Here is a 21,488-nt window from a genome sequence, read left to right as displayed (position 1 = left end):
GTTTTTTACATGATTCCTTCATTTAATCTTCACATCAACCTAACATGTGAGGATTACTATTGCCCATTACTATTGTCCCCATTCTTCTACTGAGTAAGTAAAAAATTAAATATTTGGAATGTTCACAAAGATTCAACAACTCAAACTAGGTTACATGAGAACAAAGACATATTTTAAAAATAATATATAACAATTCTTAGCAACACTTTATTCTCCCAAATAGGAGATTCATCACTCAAACATTTCATAACCAACTAATGTATTCAGCAACCTTGTATTTTACTGATGGTGTAACTCAGGAGTCAACAAACTATGCCCCTCCCTCCAACCAAATCCAGCCCACAACTGAAAAAGTGTACAGTCCACAAGCTAAGAATGGCTTTTACATTTTTTATGGTTGGGGGGAAAAATGAAAATTCTATGACACATGGAAATCATATAAGATTCAAATTTTCAGTGTCCATAAATGAAGTTTATTTTTGGAATATGGCCACACTTATTTGAGTATATGTCATCTACAGCTGCCTTTGTGCTAGAATGGTAGAGTTGAGTGGCTGCTACAGAGAACCACAAAGCCTAAAATATTTACCATATGGCTCTTTACAGCAGAAAAAAGACAACTTTTCAACCCCTCATACAGAATAAACTTCAGTCCTGTTGCCATTCAAATTAGGCCAAATGCTGAATTTTCAGAAGAAATGCTTTGCTCCAGTTTAAATGAAAGACAATTCTATTTTCTTTAACACCACTCCACAGAAAAAGTGGGTATCATGATCTAAATAAGACTTATTCAATATCAGCAGCATACATTATATAAAACCTGAAATCTCAAGGAAACGAAACATTCCTCTGATCTTTTGTTTATATAAATTTGCCGAACACATGCTGTTCCTTCACCGTGAAGATAGACAGCAGCTTTGTCAACATTTGTCTAATTTTGACTCAGTCAAAACAGAAGGATATAGGCTTGGGGCTCTGTCCTCTTACATCATGGGATGAACTTGCAGTGAGTGTGGGCACTGCCAGTCTGCTCTGGAGGGCCTCACCATGGGCGCTAGCCCCATAAAGCCCCAGTTCTTCTGGAGCAGAAACAACCGTTCCCATCAGGGCATGCAGTGGGGAGGGCCCATGCTTGCTTTAATGCTTTACCTTCCTTTTTGGAATTCTTAATGATTTTTAAAATTTTATTTATTCATTTACTAGCTGTGCTGGGTTTTCATTGCTGTACCAGGGCTTTCTCTAGTTTTGGCAAGCAGGGGCTACCCTCTAGTTGTGGTGCTCAGGCTTCTCATTGCGATGACCTTGCTTGTTGTGGAGCACAGGCTTTAGAGTGCTCGGGCCTCAGTAGTTGTGATGCCTGGGCTCAGTAATTGTGGCTCATGAGCTCAGTAGCTGTGGCTCGAAGGCTCCAGCGTGTGGGCTTAGTAGCTGTGTTGCATGGGCTTAGTTGCCCTGCAGTATGTGGGATCATCCTCGACCAGGGATTGAACCCACGTCCCCTGCATTGCAAGGTGGATTCTTAACCACCGGACCACCAGGAGAGTCCTTTAATGATTTTTAATCTTGCATTTTTATTTTGAACTAGACCTACAAATTATATGGGCTTCCCAAATGGCTCAGTGGTAAAGAATCTGCCTGCCAATGCAGGAGACGCCGGAGATGCAAGTACTGTCTCTGGGTCAGGAAGATCCTCTGGAAGAGGAAATGGGAACCTGCCCCAGTATTGCCTGGAAAATCCCATGAGCAGAGGAGCCTGGTAGACTTTAATCCATGGGGTCAAAAAGAGTCAGACACTGAGCAACTGAGTGTGCATGCACAAATTATATAGCCAGTCTTGCTTCCTATAGATGATTATGTACAGGCAACTACATTACAGGGAATGTGAAAGGAAATTCTTACACAACATTTTTTTTTCTCTGTAACCCCATATCCTGTAAGGGAAAATGTTGAGCAAGATCCCATAGACAAGATCTTCCTTTGACTCACCTACAGTGTGAATCAGAGGTAGATTCCTGCCTCTTCTGAGCCTTTTTGTTCTCAGTTGTAAAATGGGATAAGAACACTTATGCTGCCTCGAGGGGTTGTTATAAGGATCCAAGAAAGCAAAAAATGCACTTAGGAAACTGTAAAACCTTTAAAGAAATGCAAAGCCCCCTTTCTTTACAACAAGGACAGATCTAGGAGCTGCCACAGGAGAGACTCCAGGAGGTCTCCCAGGGAGCTCAGACTGACACCACCACTGTTTTGCTGCTCCTTAGATCAGTCTCTTGCTACAGCCCAATTTCCAAAAACATCACTGCCCTGCTTAAAACCCTTCAATGAATTCTTTCTGTCCTTAGGTTGGGGCAGGGATCTTATAACAGTGACCATGGCCCTGATGTAGTACTAGACTCTCTTTGGCTAGAAGAGACCCCAAATAAAAGAATAATCTGGGGCTTCCCTAGTGATCCAGTGGTTAGGACTCTGCTCTTTCACTGCTGAAGGCCTGGATTCAATCTCTGGTCAGGGAACTAAGATCCCAGAAGCCACACGGTGTGGCCAAGAGGGAGAAAAAAAACATTAATAACCTGAATAAACTATATCTGAAAGCAACTCAAGAAGGGCCTGGATCACAGTTGTTTTTCTCTAAAACAAATGGATGATCCAAGCACATGGTCCAACTTGCCTTTGAGACCCAAGACTGAGCATCTTGAATGAATCATCTAGGTCTTATTCTTCTCCCAGGACCTAGAGCACTGCCTGGTCTGGGGTGGATATAAGAAAAGTTAAAGGCTAGTCAGGCAGCTTGGGGTCATATCTTCCCTGCCACCTATTTTTAGAGTTGTGACCTTGGGCAAGTCACTGAGCCTTCATCTCTTCTCCCAGTTGTTGTGAGGGTTAAATAAGGTGTAAGGCAGAGGTGACTTCTACACGAGGTCGAAGTGCCGGGCACGAGGTGAGAAGCCAGCGTGTGGAGGTGCTTCAGTGAACCAGAGTTCAGTGCATTAATAGCAGTGACCTTACTGGGACAATTTATACTCTGGAACCCTTGGTGTGTATGGAATCATCATTTTCATCCACAAATAATATGCAAATAAACTAGTTGTGGTCAAGATTATTATTGTCAAATTCCTTTGATGACTACTAAAAGTAATTCTGTTTCAGATTCTCATTTTGGTTGCTTTACCATTTTTGGCAACTCTTGTGGATGGTTTTCTAATGAATGTTTAAAAGTGGTAACAGCATAAATAGCCTACTTTAAAAAAATAAAAACTCCTTTTCCAATGAAACTTTTCATATCTCAATTCAATTCCTTTTGACGTTTCATACTCTGAATCTCTCGGGAAGTTATAGGGCTGTTCTGTAGGGGTTTTTTTGGTTTGTTTTGTTTTTCTTAAAAGACGATCTCTGGATAAAATGCTTTCTAATTCTGAACACAACAGCCTGAGGTTGTTCTGAGGTCCTCTTCTAGGGAGCAGTCAGTAATCTCAGGGTTAGCCATTTCTTTCCAGAATCCTTCATGTTTCCATCTAACCACTTGGAGATATGAACCCATTAATCTGTTTAAAGTAACTGTTAAAAAAAAGTAATTTTCCTATCCAGGAAAATCCACACACATACACTATTTTGCATACACTATTTTTGCCAGGGGATTTATGGACCCCATCAAATCCACCCGCAGTAGCCTTAAGGATGAGTGGTCTCGGTCTAAATCCCTACCCCAAGATACTAATTACTAATTAGTATTAATTACTAATTACTAATAACAGCTTAATGTTTGCTCCTCACCCCACAACCCACTCACCTTCCGTATATATTTGCATTTTACCTGGGAAAAACCTGGCCCAGCTGAAGGGACTCAGATTTTACCAGTGGAATTTGAATTTCAGGCTCTAGCAACAAGCATGATGTAGAGAAATTTTCAGCTGGGGCAAGCCATTACTTATTATTTATTTACTGTGTGATGTATTTACTTTTTTGGAAGTTTTCAAGCACAATTATAGTTCCATTACAACATACCCCCAAACTCTCATATCAATGATTTAATACCTGGAATCCTGCCTAACCAGTCTGTAAACTAGGATTAAACATAAAAACAGAGATTACCCAAAGATTGACACATTACTGTTTTACAGGATGAAAACTCGTACTATATCAGTGAGGTGGAAGCCTATTTGACTGTCTCAAATCCAGGTAAGTAGTTGGAGAGGCCTGTTCCACCAGCGATGATGCTATGTTTTTAGTTAGTTCATTTTTCATCTCACTAATCTGTGATGCTGCATTTGAGAAACAGGCAGAGATACAATAACACAGTAGTTAAGATAACAAACTCTAGAATTGGACAGCTTGAGTCCAAACACCATTTATTAGCTCTGTGGTTTTGGTCAAATGTTTTCACCTCTGTTTCCTCATCTGTAAATGGTGACAGTAGTACCTATCTTGGAAAATTAGCATGGGAATTAAACAGGAAAATGCACATCAGGTACTTGCACAGTGCCAGACCCAGTGAGCTGACTGACCCTCACTGGGTGATGTGATCTCAGACACAGGTGAATGCACCTGCAGTGGCAGGACAGGAGGGAACTTCCAGGCTGCTTCACTAACAGCCTGTGGGTGAATTCACTGAGGTTCATAGTCTGGTCCTCAGTCCCAAAAGCCCTTAGCACACCCTTAGCAGCTGTCTCTTCAAGGAACCTGGTGTTAAACCAAGGTTATAAACTGATGTATAAAATCAGAATGCTAATCTGTTCATTTATCATGCTGTTGTTTCTTATTGTAACTGCAAGGGGACCAGAGAGTTAGGTCCTCTTGGTCAATGAACTTTCTCCCATTTGGGAAACCAAGTATATTCAGAAAGGTACCTTGTGGAGGTGGAATTAGAACATGTGGAGTTATTATATGATTTAAATGTTTAACCCCATGTGCCTTAAGCATTCACCTCCTTGAAAAGGGTGTAACCCGCATGAGACAGCACCAGTCTTTGAGTAGGTCCCTCTCTCCATCAGCACTCAGATGGCTGGAGATGAGCCTCTCCCTTTTCATGCATCCCTGAATGATGCAACAACCCCTCCCAATGATGGACCTAGTCCTTCCTTTTGCTCTATTAATGCATTCAGTGTGATGCTATGCAAATATTCAACTCAGTAACTTTGCATGTCTCCACTCTCATTAATTATTAGTAAAGAGTTCATGTGATTTTGACTCAGAGAACAGTCTTACTTCTTTTATTTCTGAAATTTTTGTGGTCACTTTTTTGTGTGTGTGTGCACCCAAGCATTGACAATTGTCCGCATCAGCTCTGCCCCCAATGATTTAAAATAGCTGAAGAAAAGATTCCCAAAAGTTTTGATTTCAGCGTTATCATATTCCAGTGTAAGTGGGATGACGCTCAAATACTGCAAACAGAGCACCAGGAAAAAGTCCCCAGAGAGCACCTGGGTGAGGTTTCATGATGCGAAGGTGGCAGAACTCCAGAAAACCACATGTAAGAAAGGCCATTTAACGCTTCATGGGCCGCCAAGCAACAGCTGGGGCTCAACAGCTATTTGCCAGGATTCTTGCATGTCTCTGTTTCACCGTTGTGTTTTCAGAGAAAGTTTACCAAGGAATGAAACGTGCGATGATGATGTTTGAGACTGTGGTTGGGCATTCCTTCAAGTGTGTGAGTGAACAGAGCCTCCAGCTCTCAATCCACCTTCAGCTGAAAACAATGAACGTCCAACTTCAAGCCTTTGATTTTGAAGATGACCACTTTGGAAATGGTGAGTTATGTCACAAACATACACTTCTGAGAAAGTGATAATTCTAGACAGAAATACACTCAGCTGGATCTCCTCTTCTCAAATCCAAGCTGTGCCACCAAACTAGTGCTTCCTCAAAGTTAGTCTTAGTTTTCATGCAACTTCTGTTTTGGGTTTTTACCACGACAGAGGGAAGCAGGTCGTAGCAAGAAGACCAGGGACAGCCCAGGGTAACTTTCCAGAAAAGTCCTTTTCTCCCCACTGGGAAAACAGTGTTACAAGGATTTCTATATATGGGCAGGAATCGAACTTTAGCTTCTAAAACATCTCTCTCATAATATGTCAATGACATACGAGCACCTCTCAACTATCAAAAATTGATTTGGCTAGATATTTATCTGTAAATTAAATTTCTGTAATGTGAGTCTGAATTTTCTGTAAAGTTGAAGATGTGAGGGCAGAAAACTCCTGATATATTAACACTTGGTGAAAGTATTTAGTAAAGGAAGTAGTAAAGTGTTATTTACTGTGGATCCCCTGATTTCTGTAGGTTTCATCTGAGTCCTACAATTTCTATCTTCATTCCAGACCTTTACCACAGTCCAGATTAAAATCTAAGATTAAATATTAAAATTTGCTAGTAGGTATTGCCCCTACATTGTCATCTTGCCTCAAAATACCCAGTTTGAAAAGTTCTTTCAAAAATTCATTATGAAGTCTTGAAACACCTCTGTGTTTAATCATGTGGTCCTAAAAATAGTGCACACATTTGCTCTTCCTCCCCCTCAGAACCTGTGTATAGAAGGAAGTGAGCAGGTCTGGGAAACCGCTTAGTGGCAGAGGTGAGAAATGAAAACCTTTCAGCAGCACACCTGGCCTGCTATTAGCAGTGCTCACGAGGAGATGTAGAAAGCTATCATCATTTTTTCCTCTCCCTCCCTTGCCCTCTCATATAAATTGTCACAAAACCCTGTCAGTTCTACCGCCAGAATATTTCTCTGGTTCCACCATCCCTACTGGGAGCCTGCAAGAGCTCTCTCCGGTGTCAGGAGCCCGGGCCGTCTGGCAGCCCCTTTTAAGAGCCACAGAGTTTAAGTAGAGTACTCTGGCCACATGATTTGGTGCAGACTTTGACATTGGGAAACAAGGCTCCTGGGCTTACCCTGGCTCGAGTCAAGACACAGTTCTGATCCTGACCTCTAGCCCTAACCAATATTTCTCAAAGTTGAATCTGCCTCCCAGTCATGTCAGAATCACCTGGGCCCCAAGACTGACCCACTGAATCAAAATTACTTCGGTGTGAGGCCCAGGGATCTGTGATATAATATACCTCTTAGGTGGTCAGAGGCCTGCAAGTTCCAGAGGGTTGCGGTGACCCCTCTGCTTCTCATCTTCACCTGCCTGTGCCTCTAAGGCAGCAGGGACAAGCCCAGTCCCTCCATCTCTCTCTCTTCTCTGTGAAGCCGAGGCAGGTGGGGGCAGTATCACTTCCCAGCGTCATGGCCAGCCTGTAACATCTGTTACTCTGACTTCAATTGCAGCGGATGAATGCTTCAGTGACAGAAACAGGAGAGAAATCCCTGTGGCCGTGGGCTTGAGTATCGCAGTACTGCTTGCCGTTTTGCTAACAGCATGCCTGGTGACCAGAAAGAGGTCCAGTAGAGGATATGAACGCATGTAAAGCCCTACCTTCTTCAAAATGTGCAAGGTTAAGGCCTTGGAAATGCTGGCTGCATGTTTAGCCTGAAGTGATGGGATCACATTTTCTAGTTGCCAGCCCCACCCTCCCAATCCAACTGGGAAACCAGCTTGCTAGCTACGGGTAGCCCCCACCCCACTTCTTCCCAGGCCATATGGGCTTGAGTTCCATCCACACCTGATAATACGGGCCTGGCTGGGAGAATTAGGGACAAGAGGCATGGATGTGAGCAGGGTCTTGTGAGATGGAGAAAGCAAAACACCAAAGGAAAAATTGTGGGAAAGACATTTTCAAACTGTGCTGATTTTTCTTATAGGCTTCAAAGAGTCTCAAATGCTAGGCTTTTGTTTTGTTTTACTTTTAGAAAACCAATCCAGTTCTAAGTAAATTCTAAAGTGATTTTAAACTCCTGAATTAAAAAAAAATAAAATAAAAATAAACTCCTGAATTTTGCCCACCTCCTGATTTACTTAAATTACCAATGGTCTTAATAGACCATCACTTTTAAAAGGACATAGTCTACACTGTTAAAATGTATTATTAGTAAAAAGAAAAAAAAACTAGAAACATCCCAACATTTCATTTTTTTAATGTAAAGGATATACCAAAGATCTTGGCAAATAAGGGTCTTAATAAAGGTTAGTTCTCCAATTCCTTCACCTTCATTTGTTGTCTACCTGCATAACATCTTCTTTCTGCTTTGTCTCTGTTTTTCTTTGATTTTAGTCTCTCCTTGTAGATTTACTAGTTACCTTGGGCCATTGTAGGAGGAGGAAGTAAGCAAAGCATCTAAACAACCAGAGATGGCGAGAAGAGAGAGATCTACCCATTTTTTCAGGAAGGGGACCCCTTTCAGGGCCCGAGAACGGGCTCTTGTCTAACATTCAGAAATGAATTGTTCAAGGAGACACATGTGATGACAAAGCAAGAGACTTTGCTGAGAAGGGGCACCCAGTGGAGGGCAGGAGGGTAAAGGAATGTAGGAGAACTAGTCTGCCATGTGGCTCGCAGTCGGGATTTTATCATGATAGGATTAGTTTCCAGGTGTTCTCTGGCTAATCGCTCTGACTCAGGGTCCTTCCTGGTGGTGCACGCATTGTTCAGCCAAGATGGATCCCAGTGAGAAGGATTCTGGGAGGTTGGTAGGACATGTGGTGTCTCCTTTTGACCTTTACTGAGTTCTTCCAGTTGGTAGTAGATTGTTAGTTCTTCCGTGTCCTTACCACATCCTCCTGTTGTAAAGTAACTCAAGCAAATGGTTGTTATGGTGCCAGGTGGCAGTTCCAATCAGTGTTTCCCCTAAAAAGATTATTACCCACTTTCCTTTTTTAGCAAACATTTACCAAAAAAACAAAAAACTATAAATCGGAAAATTCCTGATTGGGAGTGATTGGTGTCTAGAGGAAAAGTTCTATCAAAATGTGGCTTGGAAAGTTATTCATAGTTTTCTATTACATTGACTATTTAAATAGCAGAACTGGGTTGTTATTTCAGAGAGAGGGGAGATTAATGGACTTCTGGATATTTTTAGCTACTTTTACTAACAGAAATGGTTGTCATGTTTCTACATTTTCCAGAGGTGTCATTCATGAGTTTTAACAGAAAGTTTATGAAAGTTGGCAACCACTTTATAAGCACCACTTATCTGGGACATGTACAGCTTTCCTTTGAGGTGTTTTAGCTCTTTCCACTTTCTCAGAAATGACAGGGATAAGGAGGGTATACCGCAGCTTCAAGAGCTCTCCAAGAGAGGGTCAGGAGTTCCTGTCTCCTCCTTACAATAGGAGGTGTTGATGCAAACCTAGGACTTGAGGACCCAGTGTTCCCCAAAGTGACTTGGGCTGAACAGCAAGGGCTTGGCCTTGGAGAGATGCCATCCATCTCAATCTCCTCCTTCCAGCAGGCAGCAGCCCATACCTGCGCCAGACTCCCATTTCCAGTTCAACCTCAAGTGTACTTGTTAGGTTCTGTACTGCAGAGCACGGGTTGTTTATTCAACATGCCGCTAACCGCCCTGTAGAACGACTAAAGGAAGGTTCTAGCATAGAAATTTCTTCCACAGCAGATAGAAGACAAAGTCGAATTAAAATAAAAAAGAGAGAGGTAAAGCAATTCACTTGAGTTTAATTTCCCTTTCTACCACCTTCAATGAGTTACTCAGAGTGATGGCTGCTGCTTAGACTCCTGTGATCTATCCCTTCCCCCACCCCACACCTATGATCTTTAAAACTGCTTTGAATTAACATTCTAGTAACAAAGAACACAGGTTTTATTTGAATAATTAGTAAATAAATGCCCAGCTGCATGATGGCCTGACAGTTCTGCCCACTATTGCAGTGATGTCCCAAGAGGGTCTTCCAGGGGAAGGTACTGGGATTGAGACTGCGGTAAACAGGGCATTTGGAGGTGGCCTCCTCCTCCATGCCCTGGGGCTGCCCCGCCTCCACTTCTTGCTGCCTCCACTGTCTCTTAGAGCTGACAGGTTACTGCAGAGGCTGCTCATCCTCTTCTGAGCACAGTAGGCTGCTGTGACCGGCTCCAGGAAGCCTCACAGGGGGCCTCTGATCATCCCTTGCTGCACTGGTCCCTTGCCTTAGGCTCTCCTGCTTCCTGCTCATCCAGCTGGTTCCAACTCAATTTCTCCCTTCAGCTGATGGAGAACTGAAATTGCCCTCTCTCTCTGCAACCTACCTAGAGATAGCAGAAACCTTCACTAACATGCACCTGGAGATAATCCATCCGTTTTTAATTTTGATGTACGCTTGACCCTTGAAGGATGCCAGGGGTTAGAGAAGTCCTACTTCCCACAACTGAAAATCTCTGTGTAAAACAGAGTTGGCCCACCTTTTAGGTGGTTTCCTCTGTACCTGTATTCTCCAACAATCCCCAGTAGAACAGCAGTGTTCAGTTCAGTTCAGTTCAGTTCAGTCGCTCAGTTGTGTCCAACTCTTTGCGACCCCATGAACTGCAGTACGCCAGGCCTCCCTGTCCATCACCAACTCCCGGAGTCCACCCAAACCCATGTCCATCGATGGTGACGTCCATCGAGTTGGTCCATCCTCTGTTGTCCCCTTCTCCTCCTGCCCTCAATCTTTCCCAGCATCAGGGTCTTTTCAAATGAGTCAGCTCTTCGCATCAGGTGACCAAAGTATTGGAGTTTCAGCTTCAACATCAGTCCTTCCAATGAACACCCAGGATTCATCTCCTTTAGGATGGACTGGTTGGATCTCCTTGCAGTCCAAGGGACTCTCAACAGTCTTCTCCAACACCACAGTTCAAAAGCATCAATTCTTCAGCACTCAGCTTTCTTTATAGTCCAACTCTCACATCCATACATGACTACTGAAAAAACCATACCCTTGACTAGATGGACCTTTGTTGGCAAAGTAATGTCTCTGCTTTTTAATATGCTGTCTAGGTTGGTCATAACTTTCCTTCCAAGGAGTAAGCGTCTTTTAATTTCATGACTGCAATCACCATCTGTAGTGATTTTAGCCCCCAAAAATAAAGTCAGCCACTGTTTCCACTGTTTCCCCTTCTATATGCCATGAAGTGATGGGACCGGATGCCATGATATTAGTTTTCTGAATGTTGAGCTTTAAGCCAACTTTTCCACTCTCTTCTTTCACTTTCATCAAGAGGCTCTTTAGCTCTTCTTCACTTTCTGCCATAAGGGTGTCATCTGCATATCTGAGGTTATTGATTTTTCTCCTGGCAATCTTGATTCCAGCTTGTGCTTCCTCCATCCCAGCGTTTCTCATGACGTACTCTGCATATAAGTTAAACAAGCAGGGTGACAATATACAGCCTTGATGTATTCCTTTTCCTATTTGGAATATTTAATATTGAAAATAATCTGTCTATAAGTAGACCTGTGCAGTTCAAATTGGTATCCTTCAAGGGTCAACTGTATTTCCTTCTCAAGAACACTGCTTTACAATCTGGAAACACACAGAGGACATGGTTTGGTATCCCTTTACCTGGTTCCATAAGCATTTCTCTGTGCTACTAAAGGTACAACATGTCATTACTGTGGCTGCTATCCTGACTATGCTATCAACGTTATATGATAATTTACATAACTATTCTGTTATTACTGGGAATTTTTATTGTTTCTAGGTTTTCACAATGATAATGTGAATAAAGAATAACATATGAATTACATACAAAACATTGATTAACAAATGTGTATCAAGGTGTCCCTGAATTTTGGTGCCTCTTGTGTCTCCTGCATTGGCTGGTGGATTCTTTACCACTAGTGACAACTGGGAAGCCCTAGGACTTGTAAAGGAGAAGTTGTAATGAAAGAGTGAGGTGAATAGGACATTACACGCCTAAGAAAGCAAATTGAGCATCAAATTAACACACTTACATACTAAATGGAAACAGGTAAAAGGCAGAATAGGTCGAGCTGAAAACTGAATTATCTTCATAGAGAAAAAGACTGAGATAATCAGTTAATGCAGATAAAAATTAAGCTTACATTATAGGAAAGCTGCTAGGTATTTAGATCATCTAAAGTAGGGATAACTGCTGCCTCTGAGGTACAGAGTTCAAAAATAAAAAGATGATATCTTTTAAGATGTAATAGGTTTCCTTAAAAGAAATAATTGAAGTTGGAGATTGAAAGTGCACAATGTATTCCAGGGGGAAAAAAAAAAGGCTGATACAGAATGATTAATGTTATATCCAAAGTAAGCCATAGAACTTTAAAGCTAAAGAATTCTTTAGACATACAAACTCCCCCTTCCTCTGAAAAAAGCAAATAACCTATAAAGGGGGAAATTTGAAACTGGCCTTAGATTTCTTTGCAATAACATTTAAAGCCAGCAAACAACAGACCAATGTGTAAAAATTCCTAAGGGAAAGTGTGGCCCCAAGATATTATTTGAGTAAAAAGTTAATAGGCAGAGTTCCTCAAACATGAAGTAATTCAAGGGAAACAGCACCAACGAGCTCTCCTTAAAGATATAGCTTGACAATGAAATTTGGTCAGAGAGAAGCCACATTACAAACAAGGATATCAGCAAACATCTCTCGGGAACAGAGAAAGCACAGTTTTGTCTTTTTTTTTTAATGTGTTTTATCTATTTGAAGAGTTAAGTTTAAAAAGCATTAAACAGTTATGGATCTGAGATTTTATCATTCCTTCTCATATATGAAATCATATATGTACATGGTCTTCATCACAGCATTACTTATAATATCAAAAGATTAAAAACAACCAAAGGTCCATCAATCTGGGACAGATACACCCCACGACAGAATACTATACAGTTACTAAAAAAAAAAAAGAAAGATGACATACATATGTATGTATGTATGTATAAGGAAAATTATCCAACATATATCATTAAATAAAAAATGTATGATGCATAATAGTGAGAAAAGTGGGAAATAAAGTATATTTTCACTTTTGCTTCTATCTGAAACATTAGAAATACATAAGAAACTAAATAGTTATCTAATATTGACGGGGGAACCAGTAAGATGGCAGAAGGGTAAAAGTGATACTTCTCAAGGTACAGCATTTTGTATTGTTTTGACTTTAAAAAATGAATGTGTTCTATATTTGAAACAAATTTTTAGGAACCAAAGAAATCATAGTCATCAAATAAAATTGAAATATTGTAAATATGAACAATGTTTTTAAAAATGTTTATAGCTGACTCTTCAGAATTTGAGTTGGGAAGAACAGAGATGGAACAGAATCTGTTAGTGTTAATCTTTCAAAACAGAATCAATAGATAATATCTACATTGGAAACACAGAACTTAGAAAACACATCTCTATTTTATAACCTCTTAATGCCTTTCATAATATTTTATTTATTTAATTTGTGTATTTTTATATCTTTTTTGAACTTTAAAGACATCTTTTATGTAACAATATTTCCCATGACAAAGAAAAATTTATTTCAGGCACAGTAATTCCTCTAGTTTTATTTTTTTTCTTCTCTGAAATGCAAGTAACATTACAATGAACAATTTTGGTTAAAATAGATTTCATATGATCCCATTTTATTTTTATTTATTTTAAAATTTATTTTATTTATTTCTATTTATTTTTCTACCCATTTATTCTTATAGTTGTAAAGAAAGATGCCTGCAATAATGTTGTCCGTGTTTTAGCAATGATAATTTCTGGGTAGGTGGTTTTGGGGAGATTGTTCTTTTTCTCTGCTTTCTAAATCATTTTAATTATTTTTAGTGAGCATATATCATTTTTTAAAAATACGGTACTTTTTCTTTAAGCATACACATGAGCACACACATGCATACACACATATGTGCAGAGAAAACAAATGCCTCAAAGATTTATAGTGATTAATTCAAGAGGAAGAAACAAGGTGATTAGAAAACTATTTTGTTAACTTTTCTGTATTTTGAAGATGTTTAAACAGTGTCCTATTAAATAGTATAAAACTATATGGAAAGTAGATATGAGATGATACCACTCTAATGACAGAAAGTGAAGAGGAACTGAAGAGCCTCTTGATGAGGGTGAAAGAGGAGAGTAAAAAAGCTGACTTGAAGCTCAACATCTGACAATTTTGTATTTTTTTTCCAAATTATTTTAACTTCTTACATTATGTTCTTTCTTATATAAGAAATCTATAGATATTTATCTGTATAATATTATATATGACAAAATTATATATAATTTTAACAAGTATGTAACTAACAAACTTATCATATACCCAAAAGGATTCATGAAAAGCAACGTTTTCTTGTCCCTCCTCTAAGAGATAAAGTACTTTAACTAGCTTTAACAGTCTTAGGGTAACTATCGCCTTAATTCTCTAAAAAAATAATTAAAAGCTTATCCTATTTCTTAATTTATCAACTTTAAACCTTTTCCTATGGAAGATAAGGATATCATACTCTTAAGCCATCCTTTTTATGATTATATTACTGTTTTTTGTTAAATCAATAAGGTATGCATCGTTATAGTATAAATATTTTTCACTGTCAAATCAAATAGCATACTACAAGCACATTTCCCATCTTGTATGGATTTTGTTTTTTTTCCCAGAGTCTCTAATTACTATTCCCTCTTCCCTGTCCCTCCTGATTCTTTTTTCTTGGACCTCAGGTGAGAACTGGGTTAATGGTGATTATTCGTGCAGAACACAATTTCAGTACTGGCTCATGAAAGGTCTCAAGGGTATATCCTCTCATCTATCCTTGAATAAGATATAGATAGACTTTTTCATTTTTTTGTATTCAATTCAGTTCCCTTTCATTCCCAGGACCTTCCATCCTTCTCCAGTCAAGACCGATAACATTTTAAATCAACTGAATAAGTGCCCTCTGATGTAATAAAGAAAGAAAAGAGTTTTGACAAATTTGCAAACTTTCACTTTTAAGCTCTCATAAATAGGTCTATTTTCTAATGCTTTTTCTCACTAAAAGCAATGAAAGAGAACTGTAAGTGTGACAAACATGTTTAATAAAGTGGAGAAACATCACATATTTTCCACAGATCATGCTTATGGTGACACAGTCTATTTAACTAAGCACACCCACTTTGCAGAGAACAATACCTGGAAGAAATAGGATTGCTGCTGCTGCTAAGTCGCTTCAGTCATGTCCGACTCTGTCTGACCCCATAGATGGCAGCCCACCAGGCTCCCCGTCCCTGGGATTCTCCAGGCAAGAATATTGGAGTGGGTTGCCATTTCCTTCTCCAATGCATGAAAGTGAAAAGTGGAAGTGAAGTCGCTCAGTCGTGTCCGACTCTTTGCAACCCCATGGACTGCAGCCCACCAGGCTCCTCCATCCCTGGGATTCTCCAGGCAAGAGTACTGGAGTGGGTTGCCATCGCCTTCTCCGGAAAACAGGACTAACAATTATTAAACATTTATTAATTGCTGAGAATAGAAAGTTATCTTATTTCATCTCTTAACAACTTTATATATTATTTGCTTCCTTTATAAATGAGTAAATTGCAAGTTTAAATAACCTGCCCAGGAAGTAAAAGTCAAATGTAGGTCTGACTCTAAAGCTCATATTCTCCTCACTCTATAGCCTGCTTTCTGGTCTATCCTCACTAAACCTTACTGGCTGTATTGTGTTTGTTTTTCCTCTTAGTGGATGAATGTTCATCTGACTACACAGTTGTGCTTCCTGTGATTGCGGCCATCGTGGTTGGTCTCCTCGCTGTGGGTTGTATTGTCTATGCAATCCGTTTAAGGCATGAATATTCTGGATACCAGAGAATCTAATTGGTGCCCAGGAGAAAAGAAAAGCATGGAGTTTAGAGAACTCTTTCATTGTTTCCAGGATGTTGTGGACTTCCCTTGGAGTGTGGATCCTCCCAACCATGTAAACCATCATCTTTCACAAAAAACAAAAAATCATTTCTGATGTAAGTTCAAGCAGCATATCAATTTAAAAGTATTTTTGTTTGCTTTACTAAAGATCTGAGGAGTTAAGAATATTTCTAGTTTCATTGAAAATATTTTAACCAAAGTCAATTATTATTGTTGATTGAATCAATAAGTTAAATCATCTTGGTAGAAATAATTTATTTTGTTCTATTCTCTAGTGCCACATTATTACTAGGTAAGAAAACCTACTTGAGAGAAACCGAACACTTGAGATACATTAAATTAATAATGTATGTGAGGTGGTAAATACTCCATATTATAAACCAAAGAATCAATTGTAATTAATGTTACCTGTGTTCACATGGGAAATTTACTTTACCCTTGATCTTTTCCACTTTTAAAGCTGCTTCTGCTTTGCATAAAAAATATACTTTCAGTACTTTTACTATGTTTTGTGTGATGTACATCTGTCTGGCAATTGACTTACTTCCTTTTCCACTTTAAATGTTTCCTAAAAATCCTCAAAAAGAGCAACATATCATAGTGGTCTAGACTTTTGATGTGACACCAAGAGGAATAGATCACCTTATATTTTTGTCTTGACTCCTGCTTCAGAATCACTGAAGACTAAGAATTAGGTGGCTACAGACAAAAGAAATAAGAAGCAAGAAACATCAATAATGGCCCTTTGCTATTGAACACATATGTGCCAGACACTAGGTTAAGCAGTTTATATACATCTTATTTAATTTCACAACTTAAATATGAGTAAACTCAGACTTGAGGAATTTCCCAGCTAACAGGTGGCAGAGCCACGTAAGTGTCATGTAGCTAACAAGTAGGAGAGCTTGATTTGACTTCCTTCTGGTCTGGTACCAAGGTCTCAGTTTTTTCACTACCCCAAATTGCATACAAGAATGATGACACTAAGTGCTGTCTGAAGACTCACTCAGGTATATGCTCCTTTTTACAGAGGAAATGATTTTATCCAGAATGACAAGCAATTAGAATACATGAAAGGAGGACTTAATAGAAAATGAAATGAGTCTATCTTCAATGAAGTTCCTTACTCCCTCAAAGAAAATTGAGAGGCTCTGTAAAATGTTTGTTTCTCATTTTTATGGGATTGTTAAGCTGTGAGTCTAAAGATGAAGAAATGGAGTAAGCTTTTCAAGGTATTTTTATTTCTTTGAATGAGAAATCTAACCAACTTTTCTTTCTTGAACGTAGATCCCCCTCTTGTGGTAACTTGCTTCTTCTGCAGTTTTATGGCCACATTTTCTACTCTAGTTCATTTTATTCTGTAGAGCAGCCAAGAATTTTATTCCTCTTTGTTCTTACTACCAAAGAAAGGAACTAAGTCAGAATACTAACAGAAGAGACCACACACCCCTAGCATTCATTAGTAAATGAATAATTCAAGTCACCCTGGAGGACACAGTCACTTTCCTGATTTGCTCTCTTATGTCTCAATACTGTTGGCAAAGTCCTAACTTTAGTCTTAATAGAATATTGAATTGTATTAAAAGTTTTGGTAATAAAAACTTATTTTTGAGATTAACTTATGTCATTCATTTCTTATAATTCGGTTTTTGTGCTATTAAAAATTTTGTTTACAACCTTAGTGGAGGTTGTTGCTTCAATCAATAAGCTAAATCATCTTCCTAGCAATAATTTATTTTATTCTATTCTCCATTGCCACATTATTACTAGACATGAAGACCCATTGAGAGAAACTGAATTTCTGAGAAGATAAACTATATTGAAGATACAAATTAAATCTCTCAACTCTCTGTCCAGACTACCTGACTGATTTACTGGTTTATTTAAGTGCTGCCACAATTTACCATTCATTCATTCATCCAACCAACATTGATTAAGGACTTCCAAAATGACAGACAGTCTGGCAGAGGCTGAGATAAATAAGAAGAGGTCTTGTATTAGTTATCGATAGTTATGTAACAAATTGCCCTGAAACTTAGCAGACTAAATCAGCAAATTTTTACTATCTCACACAGTCTCTGAGGGTCAGAAGTCTTGGAGTGGCTTAGGCGGCTGGTTCTGGCTCACTGTCTCTCTCCAGGTGGCAGTTCACCTCTTGGCCAGAGCTGCAGTCACCTGAAAGTTCAAATGGGGCTGAAGGATCACTTCAAAGTTCACACCATGTAGCACAGCCATAGGCATGCTCACAACATAGCAGCTGGCTTTCCCCAGAGCAATGATGCAAGAGAGAGACTGACCACATAGTCACAGAAGTGACATGCCATCGCTTCTGCTATATTCTGTTGTCACGCCAACTCTATCCCTGATACTAATACAATGTAGGAGTGAAGACCAGGAGAGGCAGAAATCAAGGGAGCTTTTCCTGGATGCTGTCTACCCCATGCCCACTGTCAAGGCAGAATTACTGATTTACATTTGGGGGGGAAACTCAGCTATAGAAATTTCAGTACATATACCAAGAAAAGTTGTTTAATAGTAACCTATACAAAGGGTAGCAGTAGTAGGGCTGTTTCCAGTCTGCTTCCAACTCTGCCCCAGATGGAGCACACCCCTGGGAGAACAACCTGTCAAGCCCTGGCGCTGGTAGTCTGAACCAGCCGCTGCTCAGGTTGATTTGCCTTTCTACAAAGGTAGGCTGTTGGTCCATGCTCTATAAAATTCATTTGTAGCTTTGCTTCAGGAATTTGTCAACTCCCCTATGCTCTGTTATAATATAATCCAAAGTGATCTGGACCACACAGATATGCCACGAAATATCACACTGAACCCTACATTGATGATGTCATGCTAATTAGACAGGACAAGCTCGAAGCAATTATTATGCTGGAGGCCTTGGTTAAACACATGTGTTCCAGGAAGTATGAAGATTCAGGGACTGACTACCTCACTGAAGAATTTAAAGACCCAGAGGATCAAGGACGTACCAGAATATCCCCTCCAAGATAAAATACAGGTATTTTTCATCTTGCACCCTTTCCACAAAGAAGGAAGCACAGAGCCAGCTAGGCCTCTTTCGGCTCTGGTGGCAACATTCCACAGCTAGGAAAACTCCTCTGGTCCATTTACCAAGTGACACAGAAAGTGATTGGTTTTGCGTGGGGCCAGGGCAGGAACAAGCACAACAACAACTCCAGGCCACAGTGCAATCAGCTCTGCTTCTTGAGCCTTACAATTAGAAAGACCTCATGGTGCTGGAGGTTTCTGTAGTGGGCAAGGGTACAGTACAAAATTTTTGGCAAACCCTAGTGGGAGAATCATGACACAGTCCCTGGGCAACTGAAGCAAGGCCAAGACCATGCCATTTGCAGCAGAAAAATATATCCGCTTTGAAAAGCAGCTCTTGGCATGTTACTGGGTCCTGGAACGCTTGACCTTGGGACACGAAGCAAACATATATCCACAAGTGATCATTTTTTAGCTGGATTCTGGCAAATTCACCGAGCAATAAGCTGGATGGGCCTAATAGTAATCAACTGCGGGATAGAAATGGACATCCAGGATCAAGCCCAAGTCGGTTTAGAGAGCATAGTTAGGTAAGAGAATCTCTTTGTTTTACAGAATACATATTAAAGTAATTAGGAGTAAAAAAGAGCATCATGTCTGCAACTTACTTGCAGATGGGTTTTTAAAATGTGAGTATATGAGTGTGTGTGTGTGTGTGTTTAGGTACATGGAGAGAAAAAGATACAGCAAGCAAGTTGTAAAACATGAACACTTGGGATATAGAGGAGAAGGGTGCTATTCTTGCAACTTTTCTGTAAGTTTGAAGTTACATCAAAACAAAATGTTTACGTGTATTCCCTATCCAACTAATAAAAATAAATGAAAAAAATGTTTTAAACATTATGTGCTTAGGTACCAAATTCAGAATATGCAAAAGGGTACATAGTAAAAAGGTGTCACTATCCTGCTGCTGTCCTGGAGTGAATAACTTTTCCTTCCCAGAGGCTGTTGCTACATACTGGCTTCCCAGGTGGCTCAGTGGTAAAGAATCCACCTGCCAAAGCAGGAGGTGCAGGTTTGATCTCTGGCTCAGGAAGATCCCCTAGAGAAGAAAGTGGCAACCCACCCCAGTGTTCTTGCCTGGGGAGTCCCGTGGATAGAGGAGCCTGGTGGGCTTCAGTCCATGGGGTCACAAGAGTCAGACATGACATAGCAGCTAAAACAACAACAAAAACAACAAATTGTTGCATACATAGCATGTATATTTTCTCCTGTTTTTACACAAGTGATAGAATAATAGCCACGATTCTGCACATTGCTTTTTTCACTCATCAATCAATCTTAATATATGAGTGTATATGGCTGTCTCATTCTTTTTTTAGTGATTGCATAATAATCCATTAAATGTACACCTGTACATTTATTTAACCAGTCTCTTTTAAGCAGTTCATTATTTCCAACAAAGAAACAGTAAGTTTCCTTAATCAGACATTATTTCAAATGTCTATATCTCAGGTGATTTCTAAGAAATAGCTTTGCTAGGTTTGTGAATTTGCAGTTGTGATAACTACTACCAAAATACTCTGCATAATGGTTGTGCCAATTTTCACTCAATGATAATATTCTCATGCCCCTCACTAATTACAATGTATAATTAAACTTTTTTATATTTGCTGATGTGATATGTATATCATTATAGTTTTAATTTGTACTTCTTTGATTTGGAATAAAGTCAAATGTCTTTTATATTTATTTCATACTTATATTTCCTATTCTGTGTATGGATTTCCCCAGTGACTCAGATGGTAAAGAATCTGCCTGCAATGCAGGAGACCCAGTTTCTATCCCTGGGTTGAGAAGATCCCCATGGAGCAGGGAATGGCAACCCACTCCAGTATTCTTGCCTGGAGAATCCTAAGGACAGAGGAGCCTGGCGGGCTACAGTCCATGCAGTCATAAAGAGTAGGAAACGACTGAGCGACTAACACATGCACATTCTATGAACTCCTCACATTCTTCTCTTTCTCCTTTTATACTTGTAGGTCCCCCCCCCCTTAGCTTTACTGAAGTACAACTGACAATAAAATTGTGTATATTTAACATGTACAATGTGATGATTTGGTATATGTATACCTTGTGAAATTATCACCACATTCAGGTGATGAGAATACTTAATACTCTCTAATAAATTTCACATATACAATATATCATGATTATAGTCACCAGGCTGTACATTAGATCCACAGAGTTTATTCATCTTTTTTTTTTTCACTGTTCATCTTTTAACTGAAAGTCCTTTGACCAGCATCTCTCCTTTTTTCCCAGTTCCTCAGCTTCTGGTAACCACCATTCTACTCTCTGTTTCTATGTTTGACTTTTTTTTTCAAATTCCTAATGTAAGTGAGATTATGCAGTATTTATCTTTATCTGGTTCATATCACTTAACATAATGTCCTCCCGGTTAATCTATGCTGTTGCAAATGGCAGAATTTCTTTCTCGTGGTTGCGTTATATTTCATTGCCATGTGTGAGTTATGTGTGTGAGTGTATAATCTTTATTCATTCATCCAGTTGATAAAATACTTAGGTTCCATATCTTGGCTATGGTGAATGATGCTGCAATAATGGTGGTAGTGATTTTGTTCCCTTTATATATATTTCCAGAAGTGAGATTGCCGAATAATATGGTGGTTCTATTTTTAAATTTCTGGGGAATCTGAGTACAGTTTCCACAATGACTGTCCAATTTACTTTCCCATCAACAGTGTACAAATGTTCCATTTTCTCCACA

At 39.5% G+C, this 21,488-nt stretch overlaps 1 protein-coding gene across 2 annotated transcripts in view; it reads left to right on the top strand.

The window, feature by feature from the left end:
• Positions 1-17,312, top strand: part of LAMP3 (lysosomal associated membrane protein 3) — a 31,642-nt gene extending 14,330 nt beyond the window's left edge. Inside the window, exons 4-6 of one of the 2 annotated variants that reach the window (XM_061166665.1) lie at positions 4,116-4,173; positions 5,571-5,741; positions 15,513-17,312. In XM_061166665.1, the coding sequence (XP_061022648.1) occupies positions 4,116-4,173; positions 5,571-5,741; positions 15,513-15,646 (363 nt within the window). In that variant the 3' untranslated portion in view covers positions 15,647-17,312. Of the gene's footprint in view, positions 1-4,115; positions 4,174-5,570; positions 5,742-7,261; positions 8,085-15,512 lie in introns of those variants that run through there. The other variant, XM_061166664.1, reaches the window with a different exon arrangement.
• Positions 17,313-21,488: the final 4,176 nt, after the last annotated feature.

This window comes from Dama dama, chromosome 19 (genome assembly GCF_033118175.1).
Source record: "Dama dama isolate Ldn47 chromosome 19, ASM3311817v1, whole genome shotgun sequence".
NCBI classification, from domain to species: domain Eukaryota; kingdom Metazoa; phylum Chordata; class Mammalia; order Artiodactyla; family Cervidae; genus Dama; species Dama dama.
Note: the sequence above shows the minus strand (reverse complement) of the source record. Positions and strands in the feature narration are given on the sequence as shown.